Raw genomic sequence first — 12,300 nt, forward strand, 5'->3', positions numbered from 1 at the left:
TTGTGATAAATTTTAGCCAAAACGTTTAAGAATTGCGCCCTCTAGAGGCTTAAGAAGTAAATCGGGAGATCGGTTTATATGTTCATTGACTAATCATGGGCCGATTAAGACCATATTTGGCTTAGGAGAGGTCATTGTGCAAAATTTCAACCTAATCGGATAAGAATTGCACCTTTTAGAGACTCAATAACTCAAATCGGTCGATCGGTTTATATGGCAGATATATTAGGTTATGAACCGAATTAGACCATACCTAGCACAGTTGTTGAAAAGCAAAACAAAACACCAGAAGCAAAATTTAGGCCAAATCGGATAAAAATTGCGCCTTCTCAATGCTCAACAAGTCAAGATCCGGGATCGGTTTATATGACAGCTATATCAAAACATGAACCGATATGGCCTATTTACAATCCCAACCGGCCTACATCGATAAGAAGTAAAGCCTTAGCTTTACCTTTCATAAGTTAGCATGCTTTCGACAGACAGACGGAAGGACGGACAGACAGACAGACGGACAGACGGACTAAATCGACTTAGAACAACGAGACAATCAAGAATATATATACTTTGTTGGATCTCAGATCAATATTTCAATGTGTTACAAACGAAAGGAGTATATCTCCATCCTATGGTCGGGGGTATAAAAATGAAATTGTTGCGCTTTGATTGTCTGTATAGACTCATAAACGGTGTTTTGTCCCCCCGTGAAAATATGGTACTTAATTTTTTGATATCTGAAGGGCGGACTGACTCTTCCTCTTGTCCCAATTTCCAAATAATATGGGGGGAACGCCCCACCCCAAAACCCACTTAAACGGACATGTTTACCAATTGCGACAATATAGGTATCAAATGACAGGTATTTAAGAGTCGAGTACGAATCTGATATAAAAATGTGGCCCAAAATCTCTGGGAGTCGCCCATACCCCTAAAGACCCCCATTAATACATCTTTACCGACATGTTTACCGATTGGAGTAATATGGTGATCAAATGAAAGGTATATAAGAGTAGAGTAAGAAATAGATATATAAAGTTTACCCCAAGTAAATTGGGGGTCGTCATAATCCCCAAAAGAACGTGTTTACCGATATGGCAAGCGATGGGGCAATATGAGAATCAAATTGAAGGTATTTGAAAGTAGAGTACGAATATGGCATGAAACAAGGATCAAGTATCTGAAAGCCCAACCACTCAACAAATTTTTACCTACGGGACATGTAAACCGATTTGGGGCATATGGTGAGTCCATAAAAAGTCTTTAAGAGTAGAATACGAATCTAATATTAATATTGTGAATCACACCACCTCAAAAATCTGCTAAATGGACTGAATGGGACAATATGTATCAAGATACATGGTATTTGGATGTAGAAAACGAATTTGATCTAAAACTTGGAAGCCACAAAAAAAAGGATGAATAGACATATCGGGACTAGAGGTGCGCACGTAAGTCGTAAGTAGTCACGAAAATTACGAACCACGAAATATCACAATTCATAAGAAAATCACAACTTGGGGTTGGTATACTATTCTGCGACTGAAGTCGTTAGAATGTTTATTTGTTTCGCGAACGAAATTTGACAGCAATGAAATGTTTTTGTTTCCTACCAAAACACGTTTTATACCCTCCACCATAGGATGGGGGTATACTAATTTCGTCATTCTGTTTGTAACTCCTCTAAATATTCGAGGACATTTTATATTGATCTAGCAATGTCCGTCCGTCCGTCTGTCTGTCGAAAGCACGCAAACTTTTGAAGGAGTAAAGCTAGCCGCTTGAAATTTTGCACAAATACTTTTTATTGCTGTAGGTCGGTTGGGATTGTAAAAGGACCATTCTTGAGTGTCTAGAGGGCACAATTCCTATCCGATTTGGCTGAAATTTTGCACTACATGTTTCATTATGACGTCCAACAACTGTGCCAAGTATGGTTCAAGTCGGTCTATAACCTGATATAGCTGCCATATAAACCGATCTGGGATCTTGACTTCTTGAGCCACTAGAGGACGCTATTCATATCCGATTTGGCTGAAATTTAGTATGCGGTGTTTTTTTATGATTTCAACTAAGTGCTAAGTGTGGTAGAAATCGGTTCATAACCTGATATCGCTGTCATATAAACCGATCTGGGGTCTTGACTTCTTGAGCCTTTAAAGGGCGCTAATCCTATCCGATTCCGCAAAAATTTTGGACGACGTGTTTCGTTATGACTTTCATCAACTGTGCAAAGTATGGTTCAAATCGATCCATAACCTGATGTAGCTGCCATATAAACCGATCTGGGATCTTGACTTCTTGAGACTCTATAGGGCGCAATTATTATCTGATTTGGGTGAAATTTAGTACAACGGCTTCTCCCATGACCATCAACATGCGTGTTTATTATGGTCTGAATCGGTCTATTGCCTGATACAGCTCCCATATAAATTGATCCCTCCATTTTACTTCTTGATCCCTTAAAGGGCGCAATTATTATTCGAATTGGCTGACATTTTACACAGGTCTCCAACATATAATTTAATTGTGTTCTAAACCGGACCATATCTTGATATCGCTCTAATAGCAGAGCAAATCTTTTCTTATATCCTTTTTTCTGCCTAAGAAGAGATGCCGGGAAAAGAACTCGACAAATGCGATCCATGGTGGAGGGTATATAAGATTCGGCCCGGCCGAACTTAGCATGCTTTTACTTGTTACTTTTAGGGTAAGTGTAGGGCAAGGAAAGGCAAAAGTCGCGCGGTATCGACCGTATAGGTACCGCCCGACTTTTGCCTTTCCTTACTGGTTTATCCATTATTCTTTGTTTGCCTATAAAGAGATACCGGGCAAAGCACTTGACAAATGCGATCCATTGTAGAAGGTTTATGAGATTCGGTCCGGCCGAACGTAGATTTTACTTGCCTTTGCTATACGAAATTTTGTCCAACATTTTTTTGTGCTGTAGGAAATTTTGTCAAAATTTCTTTGCTAAGGAAATTTTGTAAAATTTTCTTTGCTTTAACGACATTTGCATTCCCCTTTAATGCACTACTATAAAATATGTCATCAATAAAAAATATTGTCAAACTTGTCTTCCTACTTCAGGTTCTTGCCACCCACAAATGTTATTCTGACTTAGGTAATCTATGATGATCTTGACCGCTAAATCAAAAGTAATGTCCGCTGTTTAGCTGTGGCAACGTGATTTGTTAATACATTAAATGTGTTTACTGTGATTAATTTGTTTTTGTTTTAGCCATCCATCGAAATTTAGTGTCACTGCCGTTCATTTGCTATAAAAAAAAAGTCCATACAGGCCAGACGGTAATCGACAAAACACAACAAAAAATTAAAATTGCTCTTCAGCCAATTGTTTGTCATATTCAACGCAAATCAATGGCTATGGAAACCGGAAACTTGCGGTGTGGATTAGCCAAAGTCAGTTCAGACGTGAGCTAGAATTGTGTAGTTCCTGATATTTAATGGATTATTGGCCTGACCACTGGCTATGGCTATTATGGAACGTAGTAGTAGCTACATCCACATTACATTCGATGTAACAACAACAATTATGTTAGCCCCCCCATGTTAAATCAATAACAGATCAGGAGGGGTTAATATTATTGTTGTTGTTTTTTTATTATTGTTAAAAACAATATTTTTAGGCCTTATCAAAATGGTTCACTACGATTGTTACGTATGTTTAAATTGGCTCTAATATGAAAATTGGAATAACAAATTAAAGCCTTTTTAATGGACTTTAATTTTTGTTCAGTTTTTATAAAACTAAATTAAACTTTCGAGCAAAATAGTTAAGTTTTTAAAACTTATTTTCAGTATTGTGATTCAATAACGGTTAAAGACTTACCACATTTTACACATGCAAGAAGCTTTCAAAAAGCTCAGATAAAACTAAAACAATACACTAGCCAACAAAAAATTTCTAAACTATTTAATAAGAATTTTGTCAAAATTTTTTTGAATGAAACTAAAATTTATATAGATTTTCTTTTATATTGGGTTGCCCAAAAAGTAATTGCGGATTTTTCATATAGTCAGCGTTGAAAAATTTTTTCACAGCTTGTGACTCTGTAATTGCGTTCTTTCTTCTGTCAGTTATCAGCTGTTATTTTTAGCTTGCTTTAGAAAAAAGTGTAAAAAAAGTATATTTCTAAGTTTTATTAAAAATGCATATACTTTCTTTTAAAAAATCCGCAATTACTTTTTGGGCAACCCAATATTACAACTAAAAGCGTGCTAAATTCTGCCTGGCCGAATCTTATATACCCTCCATCATGGATCGCATTTGTCGAGTTATTTTCCCGGCACCATTTTTTAGGCAAGTAAAGGATAAAAGAAAAGAATTGCTATGCTACTCAATATCAAGATATGGTCCGATTCGGACCATCATTAAATGGAATGTTAGAGACTACAATGGAAGTCATTTTGTAAAATTTCAGCCAATTAGAATAAGGATTGCGCCATTAATTGCGGCTCAAGAAGTAAAATAGGGAGATCGGTTTATATGGGAACTGTTTCAGGCTACAGACCGCTTCCGACCATATATAACACACATTTTAAAGGTCATGGGAGAAGCCGTTGTACAAAATTTCAGCAAAATTGGATAATAATTGCGCCCTCTAGAGGCTCAAGAAACAACATCCCAGATTGGCTTTTATGACAGCTTTATTAGTTATTGTTGGAAGTCATAACAAAACAACTCATGCAAAATTTCAGCCAAATCGGATGGGGGTTACGCCCTCTAGAGGCTCAAGAAGTCAAGAATCAATATCGATGTATATGGCAGCTATAGCAGGTTATTAACCGATTTCAGCCATACTTAACACAGTCGTTGGAAGTCATCACAAAACAACTCATGCAAAATTTCAGCCAAATCGAATAGGAATTGCGCCCTCTAGAGGCTCAAGAAGTCAAGAATCAATATCGATTTATATGGCAGGTATATCTTGTTATGGACCGATTTGAACTATACCTAGCACTGTTGTTGGAAGTCACAACGAAACATCTCGTACAAAATCTCAGCTAAGTCGGATAGGTATTACGCCCCCTAGAGGCTTAAGAAGTCAAGACCCCAGATCGGTTTATATGGCAGCTATACCAGGTTATGGACCGATTTCAACTATAATTGGTAATTATTGGAAATAATAACAAAACACTCAAGAAGTCAATATCCAAGATCAGTTTATATGGCAGCTATATGAAAACATGGACCGATATGGTCCATTTATAATCCCAACCGACCTACACTAATAAGAAGTATTTGCGCAAAATTTCAAGCGGCTAGCTTTACTCCTTCGAAAGTTAGCATGCTTTCGACAGACAGACGGACGGACGTACATAGCTGAATCGACTTAAAATGTCATGACGATCAAGAATATATATATTTTATATATATTCTATGGGGTCTTAGACGAATATTTTGAAGAGTTGCCCCATCCTATGGTGGAGAGTATAAAAATAAAATTGTTTCGCTTTGTTTGTTTGTTTATCTGCTCCGCATAGACTCAAAAACGACTAGACCGATTTTCATGATTTGTCTGTTCCGTATAGACTCAAAAACGACTGGACCGATTTCACGATGGTAGAGTTTGAGTCTCCGGCTAAAATAGGGTACTACATTTTTTGATATCCGATGGGGGCGGATCCTCCCCCTTACCCCCATTTGCAAAAAGGCCAAATTACCGATTTAAGCTAAGTTTTGTAAACCACCTTATGGTATAAAGTTTTGGGATCAAATAAATTAGGGGGACGCCCCATCCCAAACCCCACCCGTACGGACAAGTTTACCGATTGGGACAATATGGGCATCAAATGAAAGGTATTTAAGAGAATAGTACGAACTTGGCATACAAATTTCCCCCAAAGTGTCAGGGGGGATCCCCCACCCCCAAAACGCCACCCAACAAGACACTTACCACTTTGGACATTGTGGGTATCAAATGAAAGGTATTTAAAAGCAGAGTACAAATCTGACATAAAAATGTATTCCTTGTTGACTGAGGGGCTTCCCCACCCCCCAAAACCCACAGCAGGATATATTTACCAATTGGGAAAGTATGGATATCAAATGAAAGGCATAACAGTAGAGTAAAAAGCTGATATACAAATTTATTCCTTGATGACCCCATCGCACACTCACCAAAACCCCTCAAAAGGTCAAATTTACCGACAATCAGGCTATAGACTGACTCAGACCATATTTGACATGTATTTTGAAGGTCGTGGAAGAAGCCGTTGTACAAAGTTTCAGCCAAATCGGAGAATAATTGCTCCCTCTAGAGGCTCAAGAATTCAAGATCATGAATCTGATATCCACTTTCGGGGGTTAAAAATCCACAGCCAAAACCAAGATAATGAAGTAGATCTAACATTCAAACTCTAATGGGCTGACGCTCCCTTTACCCTATTTTCAAAAACGCCAGATCTCGGAGATGGGCGGGGCGATTTAATCGAAATTTTTTGTTTGTTTATAACAACTCAAAAACAGAAATTTGGTATTCTCATTTAGGGTGGGATATCTAGGCGAGCCGCCCCACCTCCAAAGCCCGCCAAATAGAAATATAAACTAATATTGATAATATCGGGCTCGAATGAAAGGTATTTGAGGCTAAAGTACGAATCTGATATATGGAAGTCTACCTCACCCCCAAAAATACCCCCACCTAAATTTTAACTCTGGGAAAGGGGCGGTGCCCCAAATACATGGTTCCAGATTTGCATATCAGATTCGTATTCTACTCCCAAATACCTTTATTTGAGCCCCATATTGCGATGGTCGGTAAATAATTACTGTTTGTGGGTTATTTTAGCGAAGGGGTAGACCCCCAGAAAATTGGTCCCGAATGTGGGTATCAATTTTGCGCTCTACTCCCCAATGCCTTTCATTTGAGACCCACATTGACATGGTCGGTAAATATGTTCGATTTAGGGATGTTTTGGGGAGTGAAAATATATCAGCAACGTGCTCTACTCTCAAATTTCATTTATATGAAGACCATATTCCCATTGGCCTCAAAATTGGATATCAAATTCGTTTTCTAATCTCAAATACCTTTCATTCAAACCCCTTATTGCAAAAGTTTGCAAATATGCCCGGTTTGGGATATGGGCTCTTACAACTATCAATATCGAACTCCACTCTTTTTAAGACCCAAATTGTACGTCCTATTTGGGGGTTGTTAATGGGGGTGGGACGTCCCCTAGACAATTGATCCCGAGTGCTGATATCATATTCGTGGTTTACTCCTAAATACCTTTCATTTGAGCCCCATATTTCATAGTCGGCAACCATGTCCAGTTTGGCGGTGTTTTGGGGGACTGGACGGCCGCTCAGTTACTTCTTCCTGAAAATATATATCAAATTCGTGTTCTACTCTAAAATACCTCTTATTGAAGCCCCATGTTGCAATGGTCAGCAAATACGTCCTATTTGGGTGGTGTTATTGGGGTGGGGTGGACCCATAGAAAAATTTTCCCGAATATTGATATCAGACTCGTGCTATACCTCCAAAGACCTTTCATTTAACCCCATATTGCTATTGTCGTAAATTTGTCCTCCTCGGGGGGTGTGTTTGGGGAGGGGCGGCGCCCCAAACACTTAGTGCTACATTTGATTATTTGATTGATTATGAGATTCGTATTATACACTCAAATGCCTTTTATTTGAGCCCCATATTGCCATGGTCAGTAAAAAAGATCTGTTTGGGAGTGTTTTTTGAGAAAGGGTGGACCCCCAAAAACTTGGTCCCACATTTGGATATCAGATTCGTATTCACCTCACAAATACCTTTCATTTGAGCCCCATATTTCCATGGTCGGTAAATGTGTCCGGTTTATGGGTTTTTTGGGGGTTGGGGTGCTCTCCCAAACATTTCGCCTGACATTTACGTATCTGACATTTACATTTACTTGACAGATACGTTTTCTAATCTTAAATTCCTTTCATTTGAGTCTCATATTGTTGTGATTGGTCTATATATATATATATATATATTTTTTTTAGGTTTTGGGGTGTTCCCCCTAGATACCCCATCCGAAATTTGGAAACCAAATTTTTGCTTTTAGGTTTCTATTAGATGTCGTACAAAATTTCCCATAAATCGAACCACCCATATCCGATATCTGGACTATCAGACTAATTTTCAGAAACTCCGGAGTTTCTGAAATTTAGTTTTTTTACTATCATATAGCTATTATTTGAGCCCTCTATTGCCATTGTAGGCAAACATGGCCGGTTTGAAGGAAGCTAAGGAGCGGATCAGCATCATGCACGATTTTGTTTGAGAACCAGATTCGTAGCCACCTCCCAAAGACTTTTCATTTGATACCCATTTTGTGATCTTGGGCATTCATGACCGTTTTGGGGATTTTTTGTGTTGGGGAGGCGCCGTAGACACTTTGGACTAAATTCTTATAACAGATGTGTACTCAACTTCCAACCACCTTTCATTTGACACCCATATTGTCCCAATCGGTAAATATGTGCTGTTGAGGGGTTTTGGGGAACTGGGAGGGAGGTTGAGGGGGTGGTACCCATATTAGTAAAAGTGTCCTGTTGGGTGATGATTTTGGGTGGTTCGAACTCTTCTCTTAATTACCTTTCATTTGATACCCATATTGTCCCAATCAGTAAACATCTCCGTGTGGGTTTTGGGATCGGGCGTCCCCCCAGGTTAGTTGATCCTAAAATTTTATACCAATTTCGGGTTTTTGGGGTACCTTAAGTTGGCATGCAAAATTTCGCAAAAATCGATGAACTCATATTCGAGATCTGGCGTTTTTTAAAATGGCGGTATGGGGGAGGGTCCGCCTCCCTTCTTATATCAAAAAATTTAGCACCCTATTTTCACCGGGTGCACAAACTCTACCATTTGTGAACATTTCATGAAAATCGGTTCAGGCGTTTTTGAGTCTATACGGAACAGACAAACAAATACGCATTTTTATATAACAGAAGAGTATGTGACTGATGACTGATCATCGCCTAGCCCAAACGGCTAAAGCTATAATCATGAAATTTTGTATGAATGTTGGTCTTGGGTCGTAGGATGGTTTTGGTGATATTCGTACGTTTAGTTACTAGAAAGTACCAAAAAGTACAAAATGGTACATATTTACCCAGCGCGAACAGAAAGGGCTAGAATTATGTTCTTGTGCTCAAATTAAAGAGTGCCTCATAAAAATAAGGTTTGGTAAAAAAAATTGGAAAGTCCTATCGGAAGTGGAAGAAAGAGTACGAACTTTGTACAGGACGGGTGGATAGAGGTAGAGCTTTGAAATTTGTCTTAAAAGACATCTGGTACTATAGTACTGGTAACAGAAGAAAACGTACGTTTAGTACCGCAATTGGAACCATTTGTTACTCTCTTTCCATATGGTGCTAGAGGTATGAAATTTGGCATGTAGGTACAACTAGGAAATATATAATGGGTGGCTAAATTATCTATTCAAAATTCGTACATTTTGTTGCCAAAATTGGTACTATTTGGTACTATCTTTACAGATAGAGCTAGAGGTCTGGATTTGGCATGTAGGTGAAACTTATAGACATATGATGGACGACTAAATAACTTTTTCACAATTCGAACATTTTGGTACCAAAATTGGTACTATTTGGTACTTTCTTTATAGATAGAGGTTTAAATTTGGCATGTAGGTACAACTAAGAAATATATGATGGTTGACTAAATGTTCGATTAAATATTCATAGATTTTGGTACCATTTGGTACTTTCTTTACAGATGGAGCTAGAGGTCTGAAATTTGGCATGTAGTTACAACTATGAAATATATGATGTGTGGCTAAATGATTTATTCGCCATTCGCACATTTTGGTACCAAAATTGGTACCATTTGGTACTATCTTCATAGATGAAGGTAGAGGCCTGAAATTTGGCATGTAGTTAAAACTGAGAAATATGTGATTGGTGACTAAATGATCCATTAAAAACGTATGCACCAATTTTGGTACCATTTGGTACTTTCCTAATACATGGAGCTAAGCAATTTGCCAAATATTATCGCAGTCTTGACAAAACTACGACATGTGGAAGAAAACGTACTGCCTGTGGGGTAATTGGTACCTTGAAAGAATATATTGGGCAACAAGAAGATATTTTTATTCGAATATTTTGATACTCAAACCTACAAAATGGTACATTCCTAACGGATTGAGCTTAAGCTCTCAAAATTGGGATACAAGTATACCTTGACTATAAATTTTGGATAACCAGACGATTATTCAAAATCATAAATTTAGCTACTAAAACGTACAAAATGATACATTTTTTGCAGAGTGATTTTAAACTCTCAAAATTGGGATATAGTTACACCTTTACAATAATTATTGGTCGGTTAGAAGATTTGTTAGTGCATTTAGGTACTAAAACATGCAAAGTGATACTTTTTTTATAGAGTGATCTTAAGCTCTCAAAATTGGGATAAAGTCACCCCTTGGCTATAAATTTTAACCGACCAGAAGTTTTTTCTTCAAAATCATACATTTAGGTACTAAAACATACAAAATGGTACTTTCTTTACGAATTGAGTTAAAGCGCTCAAAATTGGGATCCATTTATCCCTTGATAATATATATTGAGCGACATAATGATTTTTCCGATGTATTATTATTCTTGGTACTATCTTTACAAAAGGGGACGGAGTTCTGAAATTTTATACGCAATTATTACCAAACTTCATAATCTTATAAGCCGAGTGACTAACTAGATTTTTGGAAGTCCTACACTAAAAAGGGGGTATTAAAAACTGAGGTAGCAAACAGGACCACCGGGATGCTAGTTTCCTTTATAAATGAAATTTGACAAAATTTCTGTGAACATTTTGTTACTTAGTGTGTGTTGTCAAAGTCAATGCCACCATCATCACTACCAATTTGTGCATCTCTCCATACATATGCCATTAGGTGTGGTCAGTTTATCAATCAATTAATGAATGACTGATTGTCTTTGACATTCCTATATGGCAGTCATTAAGTGATATAAGAATGGTTCGATTAATAAAAGAACTCATCAAAGAGTCCATTTATGTTTCACAACGAATGACTCGGGAAGGCAAGTTGATTCTGTGGTAAATTAGTGTTTACTGAAATAAATTATTATCAATTAAAAATTTCTTACTCAAATGTTATGAAAAAAAAGTTTTTTTTTTTTTAATTTTCTAAAAACCGCCAAACAAATACGGTTGGATTTTTTTTTTTTATTTTTTACTTAATGTTTTTCAAAGTTGTATATGCAGTAACTATTAAATATAATATGTCGTATATAGTGTTTTTTTTTGTTTATATATGTACATATTAATGTATGTTGTATACATTTAAATTATCAACTAAGTAATTTGAGGTAATTTTAAAATAATTAACAACTAATTTGTTTCTTCTTTTTTGTTTTTGGGTCTTAAACACTAACAAACTAACAAAATATTTGAATTATTTTATTTAAGTTGATGATGTCTCTCTCGTTTTTTGTTTTTTTATTGTTGTGGATATGTGATTATGGTCTATTTTGGGATATTTTCATGAATTCGAATCCACCAGAACTGAGTCGGTTGTTTTCACCTCCGAACCAAATTCTTTGATTATCTCCGAAAGACTTTCATAGGTGCCGGCCAGAAAGCCAGCAAAGGCCAATACTAGTATAATGGTATTCTTTAGATACATCATATATCTAGAGCAGGTACTCGAAATATCACGTTTCACAATCAGCTCAATGATGGGGGGAAAGACCAGGGCCAAAGCGGTGGAACACAGCGAGCCAATGAGTGAGATGAACAGACCCAAATTGGGAACCAGCTCAGCAATGCCCACTGTAATTAAGAAGAAAAAAAATTAAAAAAAAGAAATAAAAAAAAAAATAAAAAAAACAAGAAAAAAGGTATTAAGTTCGGGCGGGCCGAACTTTGTATACCCACCACCTCGGGTATATATGTAAACCCCCTTTCGTCACAATCCGGTGCATATTGGATAACTTATGCACCCAAATTCGGCACGGACATGAAATTTCAACAAAATCGCGTAATAAATAAAGCTTTTATGAGCTTCAGACCATTAATCGGCATATCGGTCTATATGACAGCTACATCTAAATACTGTCCGAACTTTGCCATATTCATACTCTTTATCGGGAGATCGGTCTATATGGCAACTATATCTAAATATAGTCCGACGTCAACCATATTTAGGTCGAATATCGGGAGGCTCAAACCAACTCACTGTTCCAAATTTCAGCGAAATCGGGTAATAAATAAAGTTTTTCTGGTCTTCAGACCCTTTATCGGCAGATCG

General features: G+C 37.3%; 2 protein-coding genes across 4 annotated transcripts in view; one reads left to right on the forward strand and one right to left on the reverse strand.

The window, feature by feature from the left end:
- The window catches only part of LOC106083204 (putative uncharacterized protein DDB_G0282133), a 210,164-nt gene that overhangs the window by 58,781 nt on the left and 139,083 nt on the right, over positions 1-12,300 (forward strand). The gene's annotated exons all lie outside the window — the stretch shown is intronic.
- Positions 11,430-12,300, reverse strand: part of LOC106083234 (proton-coupled amino acid transporter 1) — a 69,001-nt gene continuing 68,130 nt past the window's right edge. For all 3 annotated transcript variants that reach the window (XM_013246143.2, XM_013246141.2, XM_013246144.2), the window contains one exon: positions 11,430-11,822. In XM_013246143.2, the coding sequence (XP_013101597.1) occupies positions 11,533-11,822 (290 nt within the window). In that variant the 3' untranslated portion in view covers positions 11,430-11,532. The remainder of the gene's footprint in view (positions 11,823-12,300) is intronic.

The sequence above is a fragment of the Stomoxys calcitrans genome, chromosome 4 (assembly GCF_963082655.1).
Source record: "Stomoxys calcitrans chromosome 4, idStoCalc2.1, whole genome shotgun sequence".
Classification (NCBI taxonomy): domain Eukaryota; kingdom Metazoa; phylum Arthropoda; class Insecta; order Diptera; family Muscidae; genus Stomoxys; species Stomoxys calcitrans.